The 26,752-nt window shown below is 41.2% G+C and overlaps 1 protein-coding gene across 4 annotated transcripts in view; it reads right to left on the bottom strand.

Annotated features, from left to right (window-relative positions):
* Positions 1-18,556: 18,556 nt before the first annotated feature.
* Positions 18,557-26,752, bottom strand: part of ZNF462 (zinc finger protein 462) — a 153,044-nt gene continuing 144,848 nt past the window's right edge. For all 4 annotated transcript variants that reach the window (XM_049770794.1, XM_049770807.1, XM_049770811.1 and 1 more), the window contains 3 exons: positions 24,517-24,649; positions 20,830-20,953; positions 18,557-18,809 (listed from right to left, as the gene is read on the bottom strand). In XM_049770794.1, the coding sequence (XP_049626751.1) occupies positions 18,602-18,809; positions 20,830-20,953; positions 24,517-24,649 (465 nt within the window). In that variant the 3' untranslated portion in view covers positions 18,557-18,601. The remainder of the gene's footprint in view (positions 18,810-20,829; positions 20,954-24,516; positions 24,650-26,752) is intronic.

The raw sequence follows: 26,752 nt of genomic DNA, 5'->3' as shown, positions 1-26,752 counted from the left end.
CTGAACACTACCAGGTGTGGCCCTCCAAAACAATAAATAAATAAATAAAATCAAAATAATGTCTACCAATTCACATAGCGACATATGTAAATTCTATAGGCAGGACCTTGAGTGAAAAAGCCCAACATTAAATAGTATATACTATACCATTTCATTAATATGCCATTTAAGAATAACCAAAATCACTCAATGGAGACAGTTATCGTGGTGTTGGCTGCTTGGAGAGTAGCAAGACCTTGAGAAGAAGCACAGAAAATTTTCTGGAGTTATGAAAATGTTTTAAACTTTAAGGGTATTAGACCCAGGAGTGTACTCTTTTCACAAAATTCATAGGGCCACACAAGTAGGACTTGTACCTTTTACTATATATATATATATATATATATATATATATATGTGTGTGTGTGTGTGTATGTATATATATGTGTGTGTATATATATTGTATATACATATGTATATATATGTATATATATGTATATCACAAAATTCATAGGGCCACACAAGTAGGACTTGTACCTTTTACTATATATGTGTGTGTGTATGTATATATATATGTGTGTATATATATGTATATATATATGCTAATTCATTTGAAACACAATTCTTACTAGTGTCTTCTTTTCCTGAAATCAAAACTGGATGGCAGAAAGGGATTCAAGAGGTCAGAGATGGGTTGGAAGGTGGTTGGATGAGCCTGAAATTAGTCCAGAGGGAGTAAGATAAATTGAGTATTTAATGCATTAATGAAGATGTCTGATAAATTCATCTCAGTGGGAGTGCCTGCCCAGAAGACTTAAGGTCTGCCCATTATACCTCCTTTCAATTAACTAAAGCTACATCACAAACCACTACCAAATTTAACAATTGAACACAGAGAAGCTTCTGTTTCTTCTCATAATTCTTCTAAATAATCTGGGATCATCTGTGCAGTATTCGTGGGCTTGTTGGAAACACACTTAAAACTAATTTTTGTGGATAGGTCAATAGAGTTTAAGTTGGATTGGCAGACTGAAATAGCTAAGCACCTCTTTTTTACTACCCCAGGGCCTTTCTCTCCACAGATAGTTTCCCCTAAGGCCTCTTTGAGCAGCTGCCCAATTCCTGACATGGGAATCCTGTCTGCACAAAAGTGGAAGCTCTTTAGAAGGTTTATTCTCAGAACTGTATCCATAACTTTCCCTGTAGTCTGGTTAAACATACACAAAATCCACCTAGATTCCAGAGAAGACACTTAGTGTGGTTCATAGTGACTAAAGGACAAACATTTTACACTTCAAATGTTAATTCAATCTCCACAATAAAGAAGGACTTTCCAACAGGCTCTCTGTCCACCTCTGCTTTTGAGGCTTTTACTATTGCCTTACCTTTTAAACTCCATCTTCTACTGAAGAAAAAAGAGAGCCCCGTTCTGTATGCAGCTCTCTTTTACGTGGCTTCACACATTTATTTTTTTCCAGGAGAAAATTTTATCTCTGTGTTTCCAGTAGAAGAAATTTTATCTTGAGTCAAGATACGAATTTAATGAGCTCTTCTTGACTCTCTTGAGCCTCCTTTTGGAAACCAGCACTGACTTAAGAACCAACTATTTTCAAGGGTATTTAGAAGGGTAAAGGTATTTGGCAAATAAAGTGGGAAAAGATTTTGAGTCCTTCCAAGTATTTCCCATATTCCACACATATGCATGCCTCCACCTATCTAATATATCATGGGAACCTTCTGTCCTTTCTTTCAGGCAGCAGCCAGGGCAATCTAAGCTCATTGCCTCCAGGAAGGGAGGCCACAGACAAACAAAAGAGAACAAAGGCATCAATTCTTAATCTTGAGTTTCAAAGAAGCCTTTTCAAAGTCCTGGCAAAGACAGCAAGTTGATAGAAAAGGTTTTTGAGTCTCAAAAGCTTGGTTGTTGTTGTGCACAAAGCCATGTGCCTTTCTATTTACAATAGATCTGAGGAGATTTCAAGGTGATGTTAAAAATATATATATGTAAATTATAAAGAGCTATATAAAAAGATGTTAAATAAACTCTATTAGAAGATTTTCAAGGTTAAGGGCCGAGTTCTATGAGAGTCTAGTGATTTTAGGGACTGAACTGAGAAGGGAGTTCATCGTAAGTGAAGCAAGAACATGAGTATTCCTGAGAAGACATCCCATGTGTGACTCAGCTTCCTAAATGTTACAGCTTGGGTTCTGTGAACCTCTAGATAGCAAGTGCAGATTAGCAACTAATATCTAAGAAAGGAAAAGAAAGAACATGCAGAATTAGCTTAAGGGAGACATTGAAATAAAAATGCCTTGACCAGGAACTCTGAGCCAATAATATTCATTCAACTTATTGTCTGTTGAGTAGCATGATTGGACCTTTATACTGTCTGCCTGTTCCAGTGGTCTGATACAAGCTCATTTGGGAAGGATATAAGTTTGGAACAACTGGCTTCTGCTTGGGGAGGAGCTGGCAGCTGGAGACCATATGCTGACTGATCACACTCCCTGCCACTGGTCAATAAGTCTGTCCAGGAAAAGGAATTGATTAAGGCAGTAGTGAATCTCCATGTCTAACCACACTAATCCTCTCCTTTCTGAGATTAATTCCAGGCCAGGAATGGATAGAGCACTTGGATAGGCTTAGGCAGAAAGGGCTTGTACAGACTTCCCATGTGCAACTCACAAGAGGTAAACTAGAAATAAAAAAACAATAGCTATAGAGTTCATGGAAAATTCAACTTCATTCTTTGTGTCTTGCTTGCATAGACAGTCCCTTATGGGAGTGGAAGAATGTCTGACCACTCTTCCTGTGGTATCCAAGAGGGATCATCAATAGTTGATAGAGGATTAAACATAAACTGCTTAAATCAGTTGACATCTGAATCTGATGGTGGAACGGGAGTATATTAGGTAATGGAAATGGAATTGCAGGGTCAGAGAGATAGTATAAAGATTAAGGTATATGCTTTTTATGCAGCTGATAATGCTTTGGTTCCCAGCACTACATATGGTGTCCTGAGCACAGTACTAGGAGTGATCCCCGAGCACGGAACTAGAAGACATCCCTGAGTACTGTTGGGTGTGGTTCTCAAACAATAAGCAAATCCAAATGAATGAAATTAACCAAAGACTACTCACATTTAGACGTGTGTAGACATATGTACATGCACATGCTTGGGTATACACACACTCAAGTTCTTAGTAAATTCAGTAATCATAAATGGTAACAATAAATCATACTCTCCAACCTCTTTTTCTTGCTGAGGCTAAGAGTCTATAAAATCCCTCCCCACCACACTGCCTGGAATAATTTAGATAAGTCTGAGGTCGTGAACAGAAGGAGGGGAAGGAAAAAAATCTAAACTGACTGATTTTAAACTTAAGGTGACAGAAAAATCCCTAAGTGATTCATTATTTAGAATTAAATATACTGATTTTTATGTCACTAGACAACACAGGGTTCCAGAGAGATATTAAGTTTAATTACAAGGAAAATATATTTTAGAGTTATATTTTTATTTGTGCCATAAATAGAAAAAATTCATACTGCTCGGTAGAAATAAAATGATAAAAAAAATCATCGATTCTATTGGTAGCAGAACTAGAAATTCAAACTAAAGAATGATCCAGTCTTGTTTTTGGTCAAGTGTGTGGTTAACTGTGGATGCTATCTTAAAATCCAGACTTTAGGCCCTGATGGTGCAGTCTATATAGGGAGATGTCTTCTCATCTACTGGATAGACACACATCAAGATCTTCAATTAAGTTTGTTTCTGCAATTCTACTTTTACTTATTAAGCTTTAAAAAAATAACTAAAGACCATCTTGATTGCTGTGCAGAGAACAGAAAAAGCAGGTCCATGAGTTATTTGCAATCTACCAAGGAACAGATATCCTCATGCACTTATCCACCTTGTGGATTGGGGGGGACCCCTGAAGACATCAACCTATATCTCTGCATACCATCAATCTGGGAGTGGGGTAAAATGATATGAAGGGGCTGAGCAGACAAATTCTCCACCCTGTAGATTAGGCGACCTGAAGGGTTCAACCTATATCTTTTTATGCCATCAATCTGGGAGTGGGATAAAATAATGTCATGAAGAGGCTGAACAGACAGAAAATTGCACCTTTTCTGTAAAAAATCATTGGATGACTCAAATTGTATGAGCCTATGAAATGCTTTGACCTGTGTGCTCATTACCATGCTCATTATCATATGAATTCCTTTAAATGTTTGTGAATTTGGATTCTCGGGGGTCTCACTGCAGACCGAATTCCGGCTTGCGGTGACACCCCAGGATCCTGGAAAACAAATAAACCTACATGTGATTGCATCCTCCAAGGTTTGTGTCTCCTCCATTGAGCAGTGGGCTTTTCTCGGACCTTGGGCATCCCTGACCTGGCCTCCCCAGGCTTGACCACCTCTAACCCCTGGCCCCAACCCAGGTCCAGGCCAGTTTTGGTCAGCTTTAACAGGATAATGTCATTGGAAATGGGGGACCCATCAGAAAGAAACTGGGATTGTTGGGAGGTAAATATAGACTAAATGTTTGTGAAGTTTAGGTTATAACTTCCAGTTTTGGGGCTTGAGAAACTGGGGGAGATAGTGGAGGTATTTACTAATAGAAATGAGAGGAGGAAAGAGCTTTGCAGGAGGAGGGTAAAGAACAAGAGATTTATTGTAACTGTTTTGAGTTCCCAATGCACTAAAATATCTACAGGGCTCTGTCTCTTTGATATCAATCAGGGTTTTTAGAGGAAAGAGGATGGGGCTAGAGATATTAATTTGAGAGTCATGAACATCAAGGCAGCATTTAAAGCCACAGTACTGAATGAGGTTACTTACTGAATAGTAGATTGACTGAAGCAATTGGATGACAGGACTAAAGGTATAATAAGATTATTATAGATTTTTATTTTCTTCTTTATTGTTTTCTCTATTTTCCAAGGTGTGCTCAAAGAAAAGAGATTACTTTTGTAATCAAAAAACAAGTAACGTCACAACATGTCTCCAACTGCCCCCAAGAAATACATCTTCCCAACTTTTCTGCTCTTTTATTTATTTTTCTTCAGAAAAAGATATGTCACTTATGCAGTGCCTTACAAATATTAATGTGTTTATTTAATGGGAGTCATAGACACACTGTTTGCAGGAAATCAACAGCCCCTTCTCTTCTGCAGTGCAAATGAGCCTCTTAGGGTGCGTTCCCCCACACTGCATCCTGCTGATTGAAACTGTGCCTAATTGTGTGTTGCTTCTTGAGTTCTGGAGTATGTAATAGCAATGTTTATTTGCCAGGGTTGATAATGATGATAAAGTCATTTTCCTCTTCATGAGCAACCCCTTCCTTTAAAGTTGAAGCAGAGAAACAACTCTGCCTGTCAGGCCACTCACAAAGCAAGGTGACATCTCTAATTCATGTGAGATCTGGAGCAGAAGCTCAGTGTCACAGGATATTTTTGTTGTTGTTGCTTGTTTCTGGGCCACACCCAGTGGCGCTCAGGAGTTACTACTGGCTCTGTGCTCAGAAATCACTCCTGGTAGGCTGTGGGTGAGGTGGGGGGGAACACCATGTGGGATGCCGGGAATCAAACTCAGGTCCATCCGGGGTCGGCTGCATGTAAGGCAAACACCCTACTGCTGTGCTATATGTCAGGCCCCTGAGGATTTTTTTTTTTTTTGTGGTGAGCCTTAGTGAAAAGAATTTTCCTTGAGTCATTCACAATCACTTTCAGGCTCTTGATAAGAGGATTTCTTGACCTGAATATTCATTCACCCAAAGTAATCTTTCACCTTGTTCCTTCAACACTTCTGGGACTTCCTCAGAGCAGGGATAGAAGCAAACATGCTTCCAGCTCATGTAGGTGCTGAAAGAATAGAAGATGTAGGGGCCACATTTGAGTTCAGGTTGTAAAGTTTGTGGAGAGAAAAAGTGTGGAGTGACTGAACCCAAGGAGCCTGGTTCAGTATCAAGGTTCTGTAGGAAGGATAAAAATAACTGACATTTAAAAAATTGGCAGGGACTGGAGAGATAGCATGGAGGTAGGGTATTTGCCTTGCATGCAGAAGGTCGGTGGATCAAATCCTGGTATCTCATATGGTCCCCCGAGCCTGCCAGGAATGATTTCTGAGTGTAGAGCCAGGAATAACCCCTGAGCGCTGCTGGTGTGACGCCCCCCCCCCAAAAAAAAAAGAAAAAAAATTGGCAGATAGTGTTCATGTGATTTAACTCACTTCCTTCTTCTAAGAAACCATAAGACAGGGGCCATAATGATTTTAATTTGAGGGATAAGAACACTGCACTTGGGCTGGAGTGATAGCACAGCTTATAGGGTGTTTGCCTTGCATGTGGTCAACCCAGGTTTGATCCTTGATATCCCATATATTGATCCCTGAGTCCTCTGAGTCTGCCAGGAGTAATTTCTGAGTGCAGAGCCAGGAGTAACCCCTGAGTGCTATGGGGTGGATGCCCCTGCCCCCAATAAAACAGAGAGAAAACTGGAGCCAGAGTGGTGGCGCAAGTGGTAAGGCATCTGCCTTGCTTGTGCTAGCCCATATGGTCCCCCAAGCTTGGAGCAATTTCTGAGCGCATATCCAGGAGTAATGCCTGACCATCACCGGGTGTGCTCCCCTCCAAAAAGAAATAGAAAGAGAGAAAACGATGTACAGGAATAAATCAAAGTTGAACTAGGAAATAGGTGTTGGGGCCTTGAGTAGTAATAAAAACTAAGTCTAGCTGCTGCAGTACAGATATTAGGCCATGGCCATGTTGAAGCTGAGTAGCTAGAGTAAAGGGGGTGACCAGCCAGTGGCCAGGTTTCCCCTCAGGTTACTGAGTAAGTGGTAGTGTTTCCTGATATTGGGAGTCCTGGGGGGAGGAGCAGGTCTAGAGTGGACAGATGGTGCATGAGATTTGTTCTTTGAGGTGCTTTGAGCCTAGGTATCAAGGGAGCAGGAGAAAACAACACCCAAGCAAACCCACAGAAAGACAATGCCAGTGAGAAAGGAGCCATGAGTCAGAACTAACCAGCCACTAAGCTCCCGCATGACCTACACCTTATCTACAATCTGAATGTTCCACATTTCCCTGAAATCTTAAGGGGAAAAGAGATCTTAAAAATGTCTTTACAAGCAAGAGATGATAAGTAGAAATTAATTGGATAGTGCTTGTGACTAAGTCTTAATATGTGCTGAATGTCACTGACATTTTGTAACTTTTTTTAAACTCCGTTTTGGAAAGAATTAAAAATACATACTAATGAGATCTCTCATAGGGTTGCTGCTGCTCACACCCCAATCTCTCCTCCCCCTTTCAATTCTGGGTAAGATCTTCACTTTCACAAACCCAAATGTTCCTCTTCTCACAGCTTTGAGAAATCCTTTCTTGGAGCTAGGAGAGTGAATACATGATTTCACAGAGGGTGAAAAGGAAAAGCAGAGGCAGGCATGCTTAAGGGATTTTCTCATGAACCCATACTGAGCCATCATTGCAACTGATGTTCTCCGACAAACCAATCAGTCCCCAGAGGCTCATATTGTTATCGGCTGAAGTAGGTTGGATTGATGTTAAAGCACAGGCTTAAGAGAAGGGCTTTGCTTCTTTAATTGTCTCCAAGGAGAGACTGTTTCTTGGAAACTAATGAGCGCCCAGGAAGTTGAGTCATCTATAAGCCAAGAGCAACAGGTATGCTAAGCACCTCTGTGAAGTCAAGGTAGCAGTTCTGAATGGATAGAAGGGACACTGCTTATAAGCTCTTATTGGACTGGAGAAGTTAATCTTTCTAAGCAAGAGGACATGTAATGTATTCTCCATGGACCAGAAATTTATAACCCAGATGTAAATGCCTGGGCTTTGCTTAGATCTGTTGCTGATGCAATGGCACTGCTGTGCTTTGAGGATCTTGGAGTGCAGCCTTTCCTACAGTCAGGCACCCCTTGGAATCACTTTTAGGAACACAGTGCTACGTATCTGATGTCTGTCACTAGCACCAATATAAAACCAGCTGCTGGCTGCCTAGCCAACTTTAAAGACCCTCTTTCCTCTCTTCTAATTAATCTTGGAGTTTTTTCCCCAAGCCATTCCTGTTCTCAGTGGAAATCACAGTTAGACTGAGACAATCAGCTAATGGTGATCACCTGGCAGAGGCCCAGGGTAGCAAAAGTGAGCCAACATAAGTTGACCCAGCAAATTACAAAGGAAGCTCTGCTTGTACTTGTGGGTGAGAGGAGATTTCTCTTTCTCCCCTTTCCTTCTAATAAAACATGTTGCATGAAGGCCCATGCAGTGACCATAAAAGGAGATAGCTTTAGTTAGGGTGGAGCTGACTATTAAGAGTGATGATTACTGCATCTCTTTCTCACTGTCCATCTTTGTGAACTCTGTGAACTTCTGTAGGTATACAGCTCTTAGTTGAAGCCAGTTTGAATTGGCGTTGGGATCTTATGTTACCTGTAGCAGGCAGTTTCGTGATTGAACGGACCTCCTTTGTTCCTGGCATGGTGCCATGCACTGAGATCACTACCAGCCTGCTAACAGTTTTTGTGTTAGAGAAAATGACTCCCAGATCAACAGAACATTGCTTTCCTTCCTTCCTTCCTTCCTTCCTTCCTTCCTTCCTTCCTTCCTTCCTTCCTTCCTTCCTTCCTTCCTTCCTTCCTTCCTTCCCTCCTTCCTTCCTTCCTTCCTTCCTCCCTCCTTCCCTATCTCCCTCCCTCCTTCCCTATCTCTTTCTTTCTTTCTTTCTTTCTTTCTTTCTTTCTTTCTTTCTTTCTTTCTTTCTTTCTTTCTTTCTTTCTTTCTTTCTTTCTTTCTTTCTTTCTTTCTTTCTTTCTTTCTTTCTTTCTTTCTTTCTTTCTTTCTTTCTTTCTTTCTTTCTTTCTTTCTTTCTTTCTTTCTTTCTTTCTTTCTTTCTTTCTTTCTTTCTTTTTCTTTTTTTTCTTTTTTTCTTTTGGTTTTTGGGTTACACCCAGCGGTGCTCAGGGGTTACTCCTGGCTGTCTGCTCAGAAATAGCTCCTGGCAGGCACGGGGGACCATATGGGACACCGGGATTTGAACCAACCACCTTTGGTCCTGGATCAGCTGCTTGCAAGGCAAACGCCATTGTGCTATCTCTCCAGGCCCTCTTCCTTCCTTCCTTCCTTCCTTCCTTCCTTCCTTCCTTCCTTCCTTCCTTCCTTCCTTCCTTCCTTCCTTCCTTCCTTCCTTCCTTCCTTCCTTCCTTTTCCTTCCTTCCTTCCTTCCTTTTCCTTCCTTCCTTCCTTTTCCTTCCTTCCTTCATTCCTTTCTTTCTTTCTCTCTTTCTTTCTTACTTCCTTCCTTCCTTCCTTCCTTCCTTCCTTCCTTCCTTCCTTCCTTCCTCCTCCCTCCCTCCCTCCCTCCCTCCCTCCCTCCCTCCCTCCCTCCCTTCCTTCCTTCCTTCCTTCCTTCCTTCCTTCCTTCCTTCCTTCCTTCCTTCCTTCCTTCCTTCCTTTCGATTTTGGGCTATACCCAGCATTGCGCAGAGCTTACTCCTTCCTCTGCACTCAGGAATTACTCCTGATGGTGCTTGAGGGAATCATATGAGAAGCAAGGGATCCAACCTGGGTTAGGCATTTATAAAGCAAGTGCCTTACCTGCTAAAATCTCTCTCTAGTTCCAAACATTGTGAGCAAATACTATGGAAATACCTGCAAAATGAAACCTCATCTGGTCTTGTAGTCTAAAGCAAAGTTCATCAATGCTTTTATATCTGTCCTGTAGAGCAAAAGTCCATGAAACAGTAGTTCTAACCAATGAGGTAGACCAGTAGATTCCAACATTCACATACTTGCAAACTTGTACCCATCTGTGGACTGGTAGTTGAGAACTACTGCTTCTCAGAAAAGGTAGCAGTTAATTGCAGTCTCAAAGGGTGAATGGAGAAAGAAGAACTTTCAACTCCAAGTGGCTTGGATTTAGAATTCAGAAACTTTTACAGGACAAACTCTACAGTAGAAAATATTTGGTCACAATACACCTGGATATTAGGAAGAAAGATCTAGAGCATGACATCATTGTGTGCATTTGGTGATGAAGCTTTCAGAGACAATTTCCTTTTCTAGTCATAGTCACGTTATAAAGTCAATGAAACAAGTGCACACCTCTAGTTATGGAGCTTGATTCATGTTAACCACCTTCATCATCTTCATTATTACTTCTTTTTAATTCTTTTACATTTGGATCCTTTAACTTCATGTATGACAATAATAAGCCTGTTACAGCTTCCACCGGATTCTTTTTTTTTTTTTTTTGGTTTTTGGGCCACAACCGGCGGTGCTCAGGGGTTACTCCTGGCTGTCTGCTCAGAAATAGCTCCTGGCAGGCTCGGGGGACCATATGGGACACCGGGATTCGAACCAACCACCTTTGGTCCTGGATCAGCTGCTTGCAAGGCAAACGCCGCTGTGCTATCTCTCCGGGCCCTTCCACCGGATTCTTAAGTGAAGGTTCTTAAGGCCTGTAGTTCTTTGCACTTAAATCAAGAAAGAGAGAACATTTTTCTCTAACCCAACTGTATTTATAGTAAAAATAAACTTAGAGTAAATATTACAGAGCAGACATCTCACCCTGATTTCTCCAATGCTTGGTTATCTATTTAGTGAGAAAGCTTCTTTCATAGAAATGATAAGAAGGTGACATTGAAGTTGATGAAAAGGGGAAAGAAAAGAGAGAGAGAGAGGAAGAAAAGGAAAAAAGAAAGAAAGAGAAGGAAGGATGAAAGGAAGAATGAAAGAGCAGATCCCAAGTTGCAAGGGTTGGTACCTGCTCATCCCCAAAAATGTGAGACCACGGGTCCAGAGCAATAGCGTAGTGGTAGAGTGTTTGCCTTGAATGCAGCTGACCCAGCACGGACTGTGGTTCGATCCCTGGTGTCTCATAAGGTCCCCCAAGCCAGGAGTGATTTCAGAGTGCATAGCCAGGAGTAATCCCTGAGCATCACCGGATGTGGCCCCAAAACCTAAATAAATAAATAAATAAATAGATAAATAAAGTGAGACCAACCAGAGACAGGAGAGCTATTGGGGAAATCATGAGCCCCCTAGGGTCACGCCTCTTTTCAAGCCACAGACCCTTAGGAAGAGCAATGAAAATCAGGTAATAGATTCCGTGGCCACTGAGCAGGAGCCTGTCATGTGGGAAAAGAGAAGTCCTGGTCCTCATTTAGTCCTGTGTTGTGTAGTTCGCAGGATTGTTTCTCTCTTTAGCATAGGGCTGTGCTGAGCTTTGTGCTTTGTGTATTGAATCTTCACACTGAGGCTAGGAGGAAGGGATGTTTTTTAACCCCAAGAGCCAGCTGGAGAATCTCAGGTAGAGGGAGTTCAGTGATTACTCAAGTCCACACAGGATGTGGAAAGGACATCCTGCAGACTCCATTTGGTGACTCTGCTGTAATTATGATCTGCTGTCCTGACATGGGAAGCAAATGCAGTGTAGCCAGTCCAGTCCAAAGCTCCATGTCCACCCCCCCCCCCCCCGTCCCACCACAACTCAAGCCTCAAACAGTTTGGCATCTCTATTTCACATCCACAAGTCCATCTGGGTAGAGATGCTTCCATGCCCCAAATCTGAAATGACAGAGGGAAAGTACAGAGCTGAACCCACATAATTTACATCAGTTATCATCTTTGGCCCTCTTTGCCCTTGAATGTCTTTTATCTTCTTCTACCTTCTATGGTCATTCCTTTAGTAGCCTCACCACTCCCTAAGCACCCAGAAGCCTCTGGAATGATGTTCATCAGGGACAGAAGAATCCACAGAGGAAGTGCTATTCAGCTGGACAGGTCCTGGGCAACGAGTTCTGGGGAGCTGTGGATGGGTCCAGGCCTGTAGCTGCAGCCTTCCAAACAGCCCCCTGAGGACGTTCTTTGAGCTTCAGAGAAAGGTCAGAATTTCAATCTCGTGTTTTCACACATCTTAAATGGATTTCAGAGGCACCAGCGCTGCCCCTGCTCCTCTCTTTAAACAATGTGGTTAAGCTGCTGTAGCATAGCTAGAGGCTGCATTCCTCCCGCATTGTGATGTGGGTTTTGGAAGTCATGCATGCAGTTAGCTAAAACCAAACTAAGCTGTTTCATTAATGGGAGCAAACTCAAGAGAGAAATTGTGAATAGAAGCAAGGCAAGTTTGCTTTCCACCCCTAATTCAAAAAGCTGGATAATTAAGTAGGTGGAGAAAGTAAGTGTCCCTTCTGATTCCAAGGGCTCAGATTCTCTCTCTCTCTCTCTCTCTCTCTCTCTCTCTCTCTCTCTCTCTCTCTCTCTCTCTCTCTCTCTCTCTCTCTCTCTCTCTCTCTCTCTCTCTCTCTCTCTCTCTCTCTCTGTGCCTGTGTGTGTGTGTCTGTTTGTCCCTTGGTCTATTTTTATTAGGTACTAGGGATGTGTGATGGTGTGCGCACAATGTATTGTAGTGTGCAGGTGAAGTATGAGGGAGCCTCTGTACAAACAAACCTTTCTGTCATCTGAGAACTTCAGAATAATCAGCTGTGCTCAGCCTTCTGTCTCCTTCAATAGGACCTTCAGCAGTTGCTACAAACCTATCCTCCATGTAGCCCTAAACTCTGCTCCTCCACTGCAGATCGCACCTCAAAGGCCAGACTTTCACTGCCAATTCGGTCCCCTCTCTCTCCACAAACAAATGCACCTGCACAACACTTTTCTCTGCTTTTTTTCTAGGCTTCCCCCTTCCAGGGGATCAAAGGATCCTTTCTCATCTGCAAGACCAATTGTCCTTCAGTGTTTTAGAACCCAAGGGCAGTTGTTTGGCATCATTCTGCAGCATAGCCCTTTCCCTCCACTGTATAGGAGCATGCCCTCATCACTAAATTCTTACAGAAGTCTCCGTTGCACTCTGATTTGACAGATCCCATCCCCAACCTAGCCTGTGTGCTTTCACAACAGCTGCCCTCTGGCCTGTTATAGGGCTGCTTCACCATCAGGATCATGTCTGACTTCTGCTCCCTTTTCTGTGGCCAGGCACTGTATTTGCTCAACTTCACATCCAGGGCACCACATCAGCCAGGCCCTATTCAGCCTTGGACAAGAGGAGGGGGATGGCCAAGTGACTTCTACAGGGGGAGATGATGGATCTCTGAATCTGAGCTTTTGCTAAGACAGGCTGGTGTTTCAGACAAAGGACATTTTTCATCTCCTAAGCTGCATATTTTTACTTTAGATATTTAAAAAAGCAATCTCAGGGCTCAGAGAGAAAATGTAACATTGATGCCAAATCAGATGAGAACTAACACTTGGTATCAACAGGAATATATTTGAATTTAAAAAGGCTAGCGCATCTGACAGCAATGTGGCTTGGCGGCTGAAAATCTGAAGAGAGGGGGTGGGGAGGCTCTTCAATCAAAGTTTAGGAAAACAGGGCAGGTGCTCGTGAAGGTTGACCCCCTCTACATTCATAACATGATGTGGAGGAAGTCAAGGAAGGCTTCCCATTAGAAGTGACATTTAGGCTGAGGTTTAAAGGGCAGAGAACTTCTCTGAGAGAAGATATATTACAACCCTGAAGCAGAGGGAGCAGCATGTGCTGGGTGGGGTGTTGGGGAAGGAGCTGACATTTTCAGGAAAGGATGAACACAAGCCTTAGAGCATCTTCTGGTCTCTGTGGTTGACTGCTGTCCTCTCTCCCTGAAATTGGACAGCTGCAAGCAAGTCACACATCTTAGAGTAATTTTTGTGAAACTTCGGGCCAAAGACTATAAGAAACTAACTTCTTGGCCTGTTTGAATCCAAAGCCTGCTCTCAGAACAGGAAATGATCTCAGTTGTTTCATCCCTCCTTCTTTTGGCCTGCTGACATCTTTAGAGGTGGGCCAATAACCCACTCTGGGCAACAGGCAGGAAATAGTCCAATGAGCTGCTGCTTCACTACACATCTGACCACACTAGTCACAGGCTGTCAGAAGACAGCATTATTTGTAGTGTTGATGGCTAGTATTAAGTGTTTGCTCAAAAGCATTGGTGCAGTGTATGGAGGCTGACCTCAGGGCACCCTGGAAGACTACATCACAGCCAGTCTCTGGTGGGTAGGAGGTGCTGTGACCAGGTCTGCCCCATCACTAGGGGTGTGTGTGTGTGTGTGTGTGTGTGTGTGTGTGTGTGTGTGTGTGTGTGTGTGTGTGTGTGAGCACAGACTGCTTCCATGCTCTCAGCAATAAGCCTGGAATTGTGTTGAGATGTGGGAGGTTGGATTTGAATCAACAGTAGGAAGGAGATCTCTGACTAGCCTCTAGAAAATCTGTATAAAAATGACATGCCCCTACTTTTTTATGCAGAGAATTAAACCAAGGTTATTATTTTGTAAGACAAGAACTCTATCACTGAGTCCATTCCAGACCTCCAGTATTCTATTTCTATTGTGCTAAGAAGTTGCCATGCCATAGCCCTGGCCCTAATCATTAATTCCACTTCTCCATAAAATTAAGTCAATGTATGGATTAAGCATGAACTCAGTAAAAATACTGTTTATATGATAGAAACTATGAGAAGAGATATTTAAAATTTTCAACCTGAAGTTTCAGAAAAGGTTGAGTATTTTCTGACCTTTTAATAAAAGTTGCCAGAAATTCTCTGCTACTATTGGCTATTTGGTCCTAATTTTTTTTCTTTCAAACTTTTTTTTAGAACACATTCAATAGTTCTCAGGGCTTACTCATGTTTCTGCGCTCAGGGGTCACTCCTGATGGTGCTGGGGTGACCATAGGAGATACAAATTATGGTCAGTCACGATTGAGGCAAGTGACCTTGTTTCTCTCTCCAGCTCCTCATTCTTCATCATAATAAAATGCAAATCATTATGTTGTACACCAGAAACAAATATATTATTATATGTCAAGTATACTTCATATTGTATTACATATTATGATTATATATGAAATACGATTATACTCAGTTACTATGTTTCTGGTTTTTGTTTAGGGGCTACACCGGGGATGGCTCAGGGAATACTCCTTGCTCTGCTCAGAAATTACTCCTGGCAGACTCAGGGACCATATGGGGTGCTGAAAATCGAACCTGGGTCCATTCCAGGTTGGCAGTAAGGCAAATGCTCTACCATTATGCTATTGCTTCGGTCCCCTCTTTCAAACACTGAGTTTCTTTTCTTTTTTTGGTTTTTCGGGCCACACCCGTTTGATGCTCAGGGGTTACTTCTGGCTAAGCACTCAGAAATTGCCCCTAGCTTGGGGGGACCATATGGGATGCCTGGGGATCGAATCGTGGTCCTTCCTTGGCTAGTGCTTGCAAGGCAGACACCTTACCTCTAGTGCCACCTCACCGGTCCCTGAGTTTCTTTTCTTGTATTGCCTCTTACACACAATTCTAAGTCCAAATAATTTTTCCCTGATAAAGGGGATCAGAAAATTGGGGAACCCCCCTCAAGTTTTCAGAAAAAATGCTAGATAAGTGATCTTAATCATTTTTCTAATACTGTTAAAGTGTAAATCAATTCTGACTTCAACAATCAGTGCTGTTGATTTTAATTTAGTCTCCCCAGTCATGACTATTAATATTTCTTGTAACTCTTGCAGGATATCTCAAAGAGTAAGTTTAATATGGTAATTTTTGTTGTAGAGTGCACATGAAAATTTGTGATAGAAGTTACATCTTGTTGAAAATAACTGCTCATGCATTTAGGACCTATGGTGACATTTCATCCCTGCCACTTCCTTCTTTGAAAGCGTCCTGTATTCACTTTGGTTCACATTTTTGTTGGAAACATACCCTCCATGGAATTGCCAGAGTTGGTGATGACTTTATGATGCAGAAAATCTAATTTAGTAAAATCTAAAACCCCAACTCACATCTCACCTTAACTTTACCTTTGCTTTCTATCCCTGTGTAGTTTCCATGACCCACATGGCCTGAAAGTGATGCCATAGAATTTCTGCATTTCATACCTGTGGCTATATCTGTAAAGGATCTGCAACAGATGCATACAGACACATGTGAAAAAAATTCTTTATTAATTTCTCACATTTCGTTACAAAATGTATGTTGCAAACAACTTGAATAACCTACGTGTATATTTTTTTTAAAACCTTGGCTTCAAAAACTCAGGATCTCCCTCTTTTATCAAGTAGCCGAAGACACCAACTATTGAAGTCAATAGGTTATCATTTTGCTATTTATTTTTTCTCTCAAGCTCTGAAAAAAATGTCCTCTGTATAAATTAAACAAAAAATGTAAATTCTATGTCATTACAGTCAACAGAATTAAAATAATGCATCCAAAATGTGCGGCCACAAAATATCAGGTATATGTTTGAAAAAAGAAAAAAAATGACATTCTAGCCTTGTTAAAAGGATAATGGTCCCATATTTTTATTAACAGGTTAGCAAAACAAAATCCAATGGATTACAATATTTACACGTTATTTGAAAAATAAAGTAGTGATAAAAGCATGTCACAATTATTTTCTTTTTCTCCTCCTTTTCTCTTTTTTTTGTTTTTGTTTTTGTTTTTGTTTTTTGGTAATCATTACTAACACCCAATCCAGGTATGGAGCTGTTTAATACATTTGAAATAAAGCCAATTAAAAACAAATATGGATACAAAATGAATCTGCTCAGATCACACTTTCCCCATTTTTGGGTTTCCTCATGATGGCTCCCCATCCCTAACAATAATTAAATTAAAGCAAACACCTTAAAAATTAAAATTTGTAAAAGCAAGAAAATAAGAGAAAAACATGCTTTTTAAGTAAGCACTTATTCCACAAATGCAGTATCATTCCATGGACTTTATTTGAAGCTGTGTGGGACACTGTCATCTCTGCAATTCCCGTTCCCTCTTTCCCTCCCCCACCCAGAACCCTTCCAAGTTAAAAACAAAACAAACAAAAAAACCCATAAAAATCAAAGGACACACACACACTCACACACAAACATACACACACACACACACACACACGCACACACGCACACACACACACATGCACACACACACATCCATACCTATCTCCAAGCACATGAGCACACAAGCTTCTAAAACCTAGGCTTCAAGGAAAGTTCTTTTCTACTTTTTGGAATGAAATCCTTTGTTCACAATCAAAACATTTTATAAATGTAGACTTAGCCTTAGTCTAAGCTGCTTCTGTCCTGAAAAAACTAATATTGGGAAAGAGAGCAGCTGGTAGCTAGGTATAAAGAAAAAAGAAAGAAAAAGAAAATAAAAGTTCTCCAGGTTCCTTGTAGGATATAAGTATTTCTTGTCCACTCTCAAAGGGATGGGATTCTAGCATGTCCTTCCTTGCCCCCCCCCCCCAAACACAATGCAAACAAAAACAGAATATAGATTTTTAACATCACATACAAAGCCAGCCCATCCTAATAAAAATTATTTGTGTGAGACAGATAATGTGTTAATTGATAAGCAACAAAAGGATGAAGAGGACTTCCTCATCTGGTCCACAAGCTGCATAGCTGTGCAGAAAAAGTTTGGTTCTTTAGTTAAATAAAAAAAAGTTAAGTTCTTTGTTATTACCATGTTTAAAATAAAAACATTCCTAGTCACAAAAAACTAAATCTCCCTTGACCCCAAATTAAAACAACAGTAACAACACACACAGAAAACAATTTATATGAAAAACTGAATTGTGCTGTGTTTGTAACACTCAAATCGATAGAAAAGAAACGTGGCAAACGAAACTCCACAGTCACCTTAAAAATTAGCGCACATGAATCTACTAAATTCTAAATTATAACTGAACACTAATAAACAGCTTACCTGGAATAAAGGATGACAATTCACAAACAGTTATCTAATAATTAAAGTCTGTTTCTTTTTTTGTCTTGTTTTTTACTAAAATAATTAAAAAAATCACAGTATTTTAAGAAATAAAACCCACGTGGGGATTTTAAGCACAATTTGTGTTCTTTTCTTTAAAACTCTGTTTTTTTTTTTATTTTTTTAAACTTTTTATTTTCTCCATTCACCATCTTGCCCAGCAGTTCTCTCTACATTTTAACCATGACGAGGACAGGTAGTACTGACAAATGCAGAGAATTCCCTTGGTTAAGTTTGAGGTACTAGGAAACAGGTGACTGTTTTATGCAAAGCAGTTTGTTTTCTGTTTTGTTTTTGTTTTTGTTTTTGTTTTTTTGTATTTTTTTCTCCCAAAGCAGCTGCAGTTAGGTCTTGAAAAAGCTTAAGGTATTAAAACTAGAAAAACGCACTGAAAGGTGTGCGTCCAAAAGTTGTTCCCCTAGGTCCTAGGAGAAGTCTTCTATGTCACGGAGCCTCTGTTTGCACACAGACTGTCCAAGACCGCCCTGGAGCACCATGTCCCTGGGGCCTCCCTATTCCGCCACCAGTGAAACGTCCATGCTGAAGGTCCGGAAGAAGAGGTGTAGTGATGGAAAAGAGCCACATCGTCCAACCATTTAAATAACTTTAATTTACACAACTCACTCACACAGGTACCAGTGCTTTGAAAATAGATTGTTCAGTCCTAAAAAGCAGCTTTTTCTGTCTTCTCTTTTCTGCCCCTCCCACCCCCTCCCCACTTTCAGCCCAAGCCAAGTCCCCCCCACCCCAACATTTTTTTTTAAATCACTGTTCAAGTAAGGTTTGATTAAGAACTTCAAACGCTTATTCATTTTTGGCCTCTGCATTCTCCAGTAGAGATTTGTCAGCAGCTACTACACAGATGGCTACGGTTTCATCCTTGAGGGAAAAGTCTATCCCAATGGCCTGTTCAGTTTCCTTCTCCTCTATAGAGGGCAATTGAATACTGTCTTCTACACTTTCAGTCAGTGGGATCTCGGCTCTGCACATCTCCTTGGTGTCATTCAATGCCCTGGAAAAACAGGAATGGTAGAAATTGATGAGTATATCTATTCTTCTCATTAAAAGAAACTAACTCAACTGTTCTTACTTCCTAGGAGCTAACTTGAAGAAAATCCATCAATATAGGAATAAACTAGCACTAGATGTGTAGTTATATTATTTTATAAAAGATTCAAAACTTGGGGCTGGCGAGGTGGCGCTAGAGGTAAGGTGTCTGCCTTGCAAGCACTAGCCAAGGAAAGACCGAGGTTCGATCCCCAGGCATCCCATATGGTCCCCCCAAGCCAGGGGCAATTTCTGAGCGCTTAGCCAGGAGTAACCCCTGAGCATCAAATGGGTGTGGCCCGAAAAAAACAAAAACAAAATAAAATAAAATAAAATAATTCAAAACTTATAAATGTAGCCATTTTATACCATATTTGTATTGTACTATCTTTTATCTCCAGATAAATTGATTTGTATCCCACTGCTCTACTGGACCTAAAGTGTCAAATCAAGAATTAAGTCAACAGATCAGACAATGACCAGGATTGGACAAACTAGTTTGCCTGAAGCCTAGAAATGGTCCTATGCCAGGAAACTTCAGGGGTAAGGTCTCCTTGTACTTAGGCCAAAAGTTTTTCCTTTCCATGACCCCATACTTTGGTGGGCCCATGCAAACGATAATTGCCACTCTAACATTGTTTATACAGTGATCCTTTGACTCTAAACCTTTAAGAAACCACTAGTAAAAATATCTGGAACTGCAAAAAAAAAAAAAAAGGTTTAGATTAGTGTTAACATATATGCTTATATATATATAACATATATATGTTTTTTATATATATAATATATATATAACATATATGCTTTTAGTTAAACTAGCATTCTGAGGAATAAAAGAGGAAGAAAGGGATGTATGCTTAGGAACAGGGATGAAGGGAGGACAATATTGGGGGTGATGGGTATTCCCCTGATTCAATGTTAATATGTACCTAAAATACTACTGTGAAAGATATGTCAGTCATAGAAATGTTCTTTGACTTACATGTATTATTATATTATATTAATTTTATGTTATGTTATGTTACTATATTATGTTATGTCAGTTTACCTCAATATATTAATCAATTTTGTCTCTTGAATAAATTCTTACAATAAAAAAAAATAATCCAAAAAAAAAAAATTAAGTCAACAGAGGGCCAGAGAGATAGCTCCAAGGTTTATAGGTGAGAAGCCTGGGTTGGATTCCTGGAATTGAACTGTTCCCCGAGAACTGTTAGGGGAGGAGAATAAGCAGAGTCTTCAAAGGAACATAAAAACCTGGAGACTGGTTATATTTATCAAGACTAAGAAGGCTACTCAGTTATTCAAGGTTTAAAGGATAAGCCTAGAGTCATATCAGAAACCAACAACAACTACCAAAGAACCTGAAATCCTGAGTATGTAACCAATACATGTCTTGGAAAGGTGGGTGTCTGAAGCAGAAATGTTTAGTTTCAGGATTATTTGCTGGAAATTGCAAACTCCCAGGTTTGTCTGGTGGGTTAAGTGCCTTGTTCAGGGAACAGTTTAGGATCCTGAAAGTGTTTCACAGCTTAGCTCCCATCTGCTTAGGAGAAAAGAGAAGGAACTGGCTCTGAACTGTCCCACAGCCAGAGATGTATTGTGGATATTTAGGATTGTTCAAGGGATGAGTTATCCCCAAGACAGGTTAGAGGCCAGTTTTCTGGACCCTAGTTCCATGCTCTATCAAAAAAACATAAGAATAGAGGAGGCATGGGCTGAGGACAATGTTCAAGTCTATAGGAGGCTTGGGAAGGACAGGTCATCTGTAAAGATGCTTTATCCTCGTATGATTTATGCCTGGGTGTTTGATGTAAAAACCAGGAGAGGAAACAGCTACCTTGTCCCTTACAATGGCCTTCCTTTACATTTTCTCCTAATCCCCACAATTGACAGGGGGAAGGGAATGTCTATAAATTGTCAGATAAGAACCTGGCATCTCTGTTCCTCACATTCTAGGTAGTTCTTGGCCCTTGTACACTTACATGCCATGTCTCAGCACGTGCCTCTCCCACTCGGAGCCCTGGGAAAATGACCGTCCACAAAATTCACAGGTAAAACGTTTCTCGGTGTTCAGAGGGATCCCCTGGTCAGCAAACCGCATCAGGTCTGTGAGGAGAAAAAGCATAAGTGTGTGCTGAAGACATAGTTAGTTCTCATCAGAAATGAGTCCCTTCCTCCTTCCCTTCATTTGTAAACCCATTGGCGAAAAAAATGTCCATCTTCTTGGTCTTTCTCCCAATCCCTCAGTCTTCTGGGTCCAAACTTCCTCCTCACCTCCTTGACTATCATCCAGCACCAATAATTTGGATCTTTCCAGCCCAAAGAACCTTGTCATCCCTGCCCAAGTTATTTTGGTGTGTTTTGGATCTAGCACCTTTATCCTCATGGTGATTCTCTGTAGGCAATTCATGATACAGTCACTATTCATTTTCTTTTTTGTTCAGTAACACAGAGATGGAGAGCAGACCTCAGATTATATCCCCTAGTTGCAGACATGCTAAAAGCTAAAAGCTCATGACTTGTGGGCATCTGTCATAGATATCAAAATCAACACCCCAGGGGTATCAAGGGACATGGAAGGAGATTCAAGAAGCACAGAACTTTGTCTGAACATGCATGGCAGACTCTAGGACTCTAGTATTGTAGAAGCAAGTCCTGAGGTACTGAGCAACTCTGGCCAGCTGCCCGGCCACGACTGGTGGTACTCATGATGAGGGCATTTATTGACATTTCTAGACAAGGCCCTTTTAAATAGCTAGTAGTGACTATCCTTGTTTTGTCTCCTCCACAGCACCGGGCACAGGTTATACATCTGATAAATGCAGAGTGACTGGTTGGTGAAATGCAAGCCACGCCTCCTGGCAGACTCAAAGGCAAACGGCTAGATAGCCTTTGTGTTCTCCTGAGTCCAAACCCATATGTCTTTCATTATCCCACCAAGGGCCATAGCTTTTCGTGTGTAATAAACAGCAGGTCTTAGATAGCTCTGGAGCTGCTTTGCAAAGAGAGGGCACTACCCAGGAAAATGTGCCACATCCACCTCTCCAGGACCGTGCTGATGTCTGCACTGGGACGTAGCCTCCATCTAAGAAAATCCTCAGGATGACGCTAACAGGCTAGGTGTCTCTGTGCTGCCTTAATCTTCAGCACAAAAAGCGACGTGAATGGGACCAGTTTGAACAAAAGATGAAACATTTTCTCACAAATTAAGAAGATCACCACACAAGCCATTAAAAATAATTGCACAGACTATCTTCCTTGATTCTTTTCATTGGAAATGAGACAGCACCATCTGCTCTGTGCATTAATTCCTTAGCAGGGATTATCTTGGGCAAGAAATCAACAGCATGTCTTCCTGACTCCTCCCAACTGCATAATGAGAGGGGGTGGGGAAGAATTCATTTTGATTTCTTCATGCCTGACTTCTTTTTCAAATCCCCTCTGAGCTTCCCAGGCAGGACCCCTGGTGACCACCGCTGTCCCTTTCTCCAGCTTTTGTACTGGGAAAGGAGGTTGGGAACAGAGTAGCTATCACCCCCTGAACCCAGGGTGCCTGATGGTCATCTACATGACCAAAGAGGGCCACCGCTCCCCAAGCATTTCCTCCTTTCCCCTTCAGAACGTGAAACCACTCTATTCTATTCTTTCAGATGGCTCCTGCTGTTCCTTCCTCAAAGAAGAGGCCCATCAGTGCCTGTCACATATCAAATAGCGCTCATCAGCCCCTTGAGCTCTGCTAAAGCCACCTCCCGCTCTCTCTCCACTCCTGGAAGACAGAAGGTCTGGCAAGAATACCCGAGGCTATTGTGTGCTGTTTCTTCTGGTTGGCAAGGATATACCTAGATGATGGGAAATGGATTCTAGGTCTATTCAAAGGAGCTGAGACAAAGGAGGCTGTTCTTTCAACAGTCCTGAAAGGGGCGGGGAAACTCAGGCTTCTAATTCCCATGAACGCTACTTGAAGTTACTCAAGGAAACCCCCACCCTGAGAGGCATACGAGCTTCTCCGCTTCCAATACTTTTCCCTCCCATGTGATTCAGTCTCATGAAATTTGGAGAGTCTACACTGACCACAGGGAAGAAGAAGAGTTCAGGCTCCATACATTTCTGAGCAGGCCACCTGAAGTGGCTGAGGTAGTGTCTAGAAAGGGCAAGCAAGGAACTTTGCCTTGGGGCCCCGCACATTTCACTGCCAGCTTTTGTCTTATCTACCAGTTTCCAAGGAGCTTATTTCAGCAAATTCACAGTACTCTGCCTAGCTTACCACTTCTAAGATCATGTCTGCTCAGCTCTGAAGACTAGTCAGACTTTGCAAAGGGAAAAGAAGTGATTTCCAGAGGAAGGCTGGGTCACAGGGCTTTTTATGAAGAAAAAGGTGACTCTACCTTCTACCCAAAACATTCTCTCCCAGAACATTTGGGTAACTGCAAAGATGTTGAAACAATTGCTAAGAGCGTATTAGTAGAAGGTTTAAAAAATAGATAAAAGAAAATGCAGAGACTTCGCTTCTTAGAGCACAGTTGTTTTCCTCGATGGATTCTGTTCATATATTTGTACCTTTCTAATAGTCACCAACCCATAGGGGATGATATTTTATTGTCCAATTATGGCTCATGTGGATGTGGGCACTGGGGGCTTTAGAAGATTTGGTACACCTGGGCTTGAAGTTCTGGTAGTTGTCTTGGCTCGAATTTAAGGGTCAAAGTGAGGCTTCACTTTGCAAACCCATGGCTTCTTGCTGAGGTATCATGGTGGCTTGGAGATGGGCCAACAGGTCAGCAAGAGGGGAATCTGAGGTATTTGATCTCCAAACAGGTTTTCTTACGCTTCTTTGTCCAAGCAGGAAAAATACTGCCATTTTACCATTATAGCCCTTGGTGTAAGTCCTTCCTGCCCCCTCAATCAACAGAATTTAGGTCTAGGTTCCCTTTAGTGAGGTACATTTCATACCCCAAAGGGTTGGAAAAGTGTTGTAAGGGACATTGGAACTAAAGCCCTAAACTGAACTTCCAGAGTTGTTGTTTTTCTATGAATCAGTTCTTAAATTAGGGAGGGTGAGAGGCTCTGTTTTAAACCTTTGTAAAATACATTTTACTTATTATTTGTAAAATGTATTTTCCTTGCATCATTAAAGTGTTAACATTTCTATTTCTTTTATTTTTTCTTGGGCCATATCCAGCAATGTGCTCAGGGGCTATTCTCAGAGACAACAGCAAAGGGTTTCCAGAGATACGTCATGCAAAGGGACCATGCGGAATGAGTATAGGTTCTTCCCTTTATTGCCTCCCAGACCATCAAGGCATCTTATATCAGTGGCAGAGATTCAAATGAACATTCAATGGGAAGTGCATTCTCATTCCTCAAAAGCTTTACTGTTATTTATCTTGTTATCTGTCCTTATTCTAAAGAGTCCCCTAGATGTCAGCGTCCTTCATGAAAGCAAGTATCTACCATGTCTTTTTGAATAAATACCTATCTCCAGATATAATCTCTTTAACTTGCAGTTTTTCAAAGCTGGGAATAGTATGCTGAGACAATATTCCTCATATGATGCCTATGCCAGATTGTTTTGCTCAAGGACAAGTCAAAAGACAAGTCAAAGTCCCTCCTCCAACAACTACTCGATGTAAAATGTCATTAGAGACTCTAAGGGTAGAGATGACACCAACCACTCTCATCATCCTTGCTGTTCATCTCTTCTTCTTTATCCTCATCTTCACTGCTGGTGCTCTCCATCTTTTCCTTCATCTGTTCCAGCTGGTCCAAGTTTACTCGTCCAACCAGCTCAAAGTTACGGCTTACCTGAAAAAAGGTTCAAGGGAACATTAAGACTCATAAACTTCAGACTAACAGGGCTTTCCCTGGAAAAAAGAACTTTCCAGTAAATTTCGCCTGAATGGACCAAGGGTGCCTACTAGGTCCTTTGCTCTAGTCTCAGAAGAGAATTCATCCTTTGTGTCCAATTCTATCATTTTCAATGGAAGTTTCAACTAGAGACTGTTCGTGCCAAACTTAGTTAAGAAATATGAGCTATCGAGTGCTGGAGAGATAATATGGCAGATAGGGCACTTGCCTTGCATGCAACTGACCTGATTCCACCCCAAACATGCTATATGGTCTCCTGAGCACCAACCACTGACAGGAATAATTACTAAATTCAGACCAGAGAAACCCTTGAGCATCGCTGGGTATGGTTCCCAAACAAACAAACAAACAAACAAACAAACAAACAAAAACAGAATAAGGAAGGAAGGAAGGAAGGAAGGAAGGAAGGAAGGAAGGAAGGAAGGAAGGAAGGAAGGAAGGAAGAGAAGGAGGGAGGGAGGGAGGGAGGAAGGGAAAAAGGATGGAAGGGAGGAAGTGAGGGAGGAAGGAGGAAGGAAGGAAGGAAAAAAGGAAGGAAGGAAGGTAGGAAAAAAGGAAGGAAGGAAGGAAGGAAGGAAGGAAGGAAGGAAGGAAGGAAGGAAGGAAGGAAGATATGTGAGCTACAATCAGCAGAAAATCAAAATGTCACAGTGGACCAAATACAATTTTGGCAGTGAATTCAGATGTCTAACTTTGGTAAACTACCTGAGTTTCAAATACTTGTGAAGGAGACGAGAGTCTAGTAAGTATCTTGAAAAGTAATAGCAAAAGTCACACTATTCTGCCTGTTCTACAGGGTTCTGAAATGCCCTGCATAAACTAGAGGACAATTATTCAATCCTTAACTGCAGTCTAAATGGAAGACAAAACTATTACTCTTAGTGGAACCACTGTTTATGAGACTGACCACAACCTGTTTATCCATGCTGGGGTATCTAAAAAAAAAGTCTAAATGACTAATCCTTAAAAGCTCTTTCAAAGTGTTAACTATGGCTGGTTTTATTTATATGAACTGTGGTTAGAATGATGTGGGAATCTCACCTAAGGAACATAAAACCCAGCTCTGAAACAACACTGTAATGAGATTCCATTTGGGTTCTTCTATCGAGAGCAGCACAGAATTTACTATCTTCATTAATCTATTTCCAAGAATGCTTTAGCAATATGCACAGAATCATCAGGAGTGATATGTTGGCTCAAAATTTGAGCCAACAACACTATCTCAAGCCAATCTATAGTGACAGGTGATGTTTCTGTGCAAGGCTCCGTGCATTCCCAGTCAGGGATCAAGAAAGTGTTTACTAAGATGAAGGAGACCCTGTTCTGGCCTCTGGAGGAAACTTGTTGAGTTGAGGGAAGATGTGCATCATTAATTAAATTCTAAGGTTGATTTTCATAGCTGAACAGCCACTCTAGTGAATAATGAGGGCCCAACAGAGGAGGGGGAAATTTTACAAGACAAATGGATGATGATGTAGTATGGGAACATTGGTGATGGGAGTTGACATTAGTGGTGGGATTGATGTTGAAATATTATATGCCTAAAACTCAACTATCAGTGACTTTGTAAATCATGGTTCTTTAACCAAATAAAAAAACTTAAAAAGAAAAAGAAATTTACAATATTCTCTGATGCTGGGCTGAATCAAAAATTTGCTGAATATCAACGATCTCATATGCCAGGCAATGGGAACATCACTATCAATTGTGACAAATCTGAGAGGGAGAATCAAAGTAAGAGACCAATAGACAGCCTTGTGAAAAGGTTCAATCCTATCCCAATAACATGTGAAGACAGGGAGCATCTAGAATAAGGACAAAAACTCAGCAACAGTGGCTATTAAAAATGAGAGAGATACATTCATACATTCATCTCACTGGAATAGTGAAATTCTGTGGTCAGCTGACTTTGAAAACAATTTGACATGACTGAAAGTTGTATTTGTCAGTCTCTACGCTCATGGTTGTTTGCTCATTAAGACATATTTTTAAAATTAATAAGGGAGATAGTATAAAGGTTATAGCACTTGCCTTGCATGT

The sequence above is a fragment of the Suncus etruscus genome, chromosome 1 (genome assembly GCF_024139225.1).
Source record: "Suncus etruscus isolate mSunEtr1 chromosome 1, mSunEtr1.pri.cur, whole genome shotgun sequence".
NCBI lineage: Eukaryota > Metazoa > Chordata > Mammalia > Eulipotyphla > Soricidae > Suncus > Suncus etruscus.
Note: the sequence above shows the minus strand (reverse complement) of the source record. Positions and strands in the feature narration are given on the sequence as shown.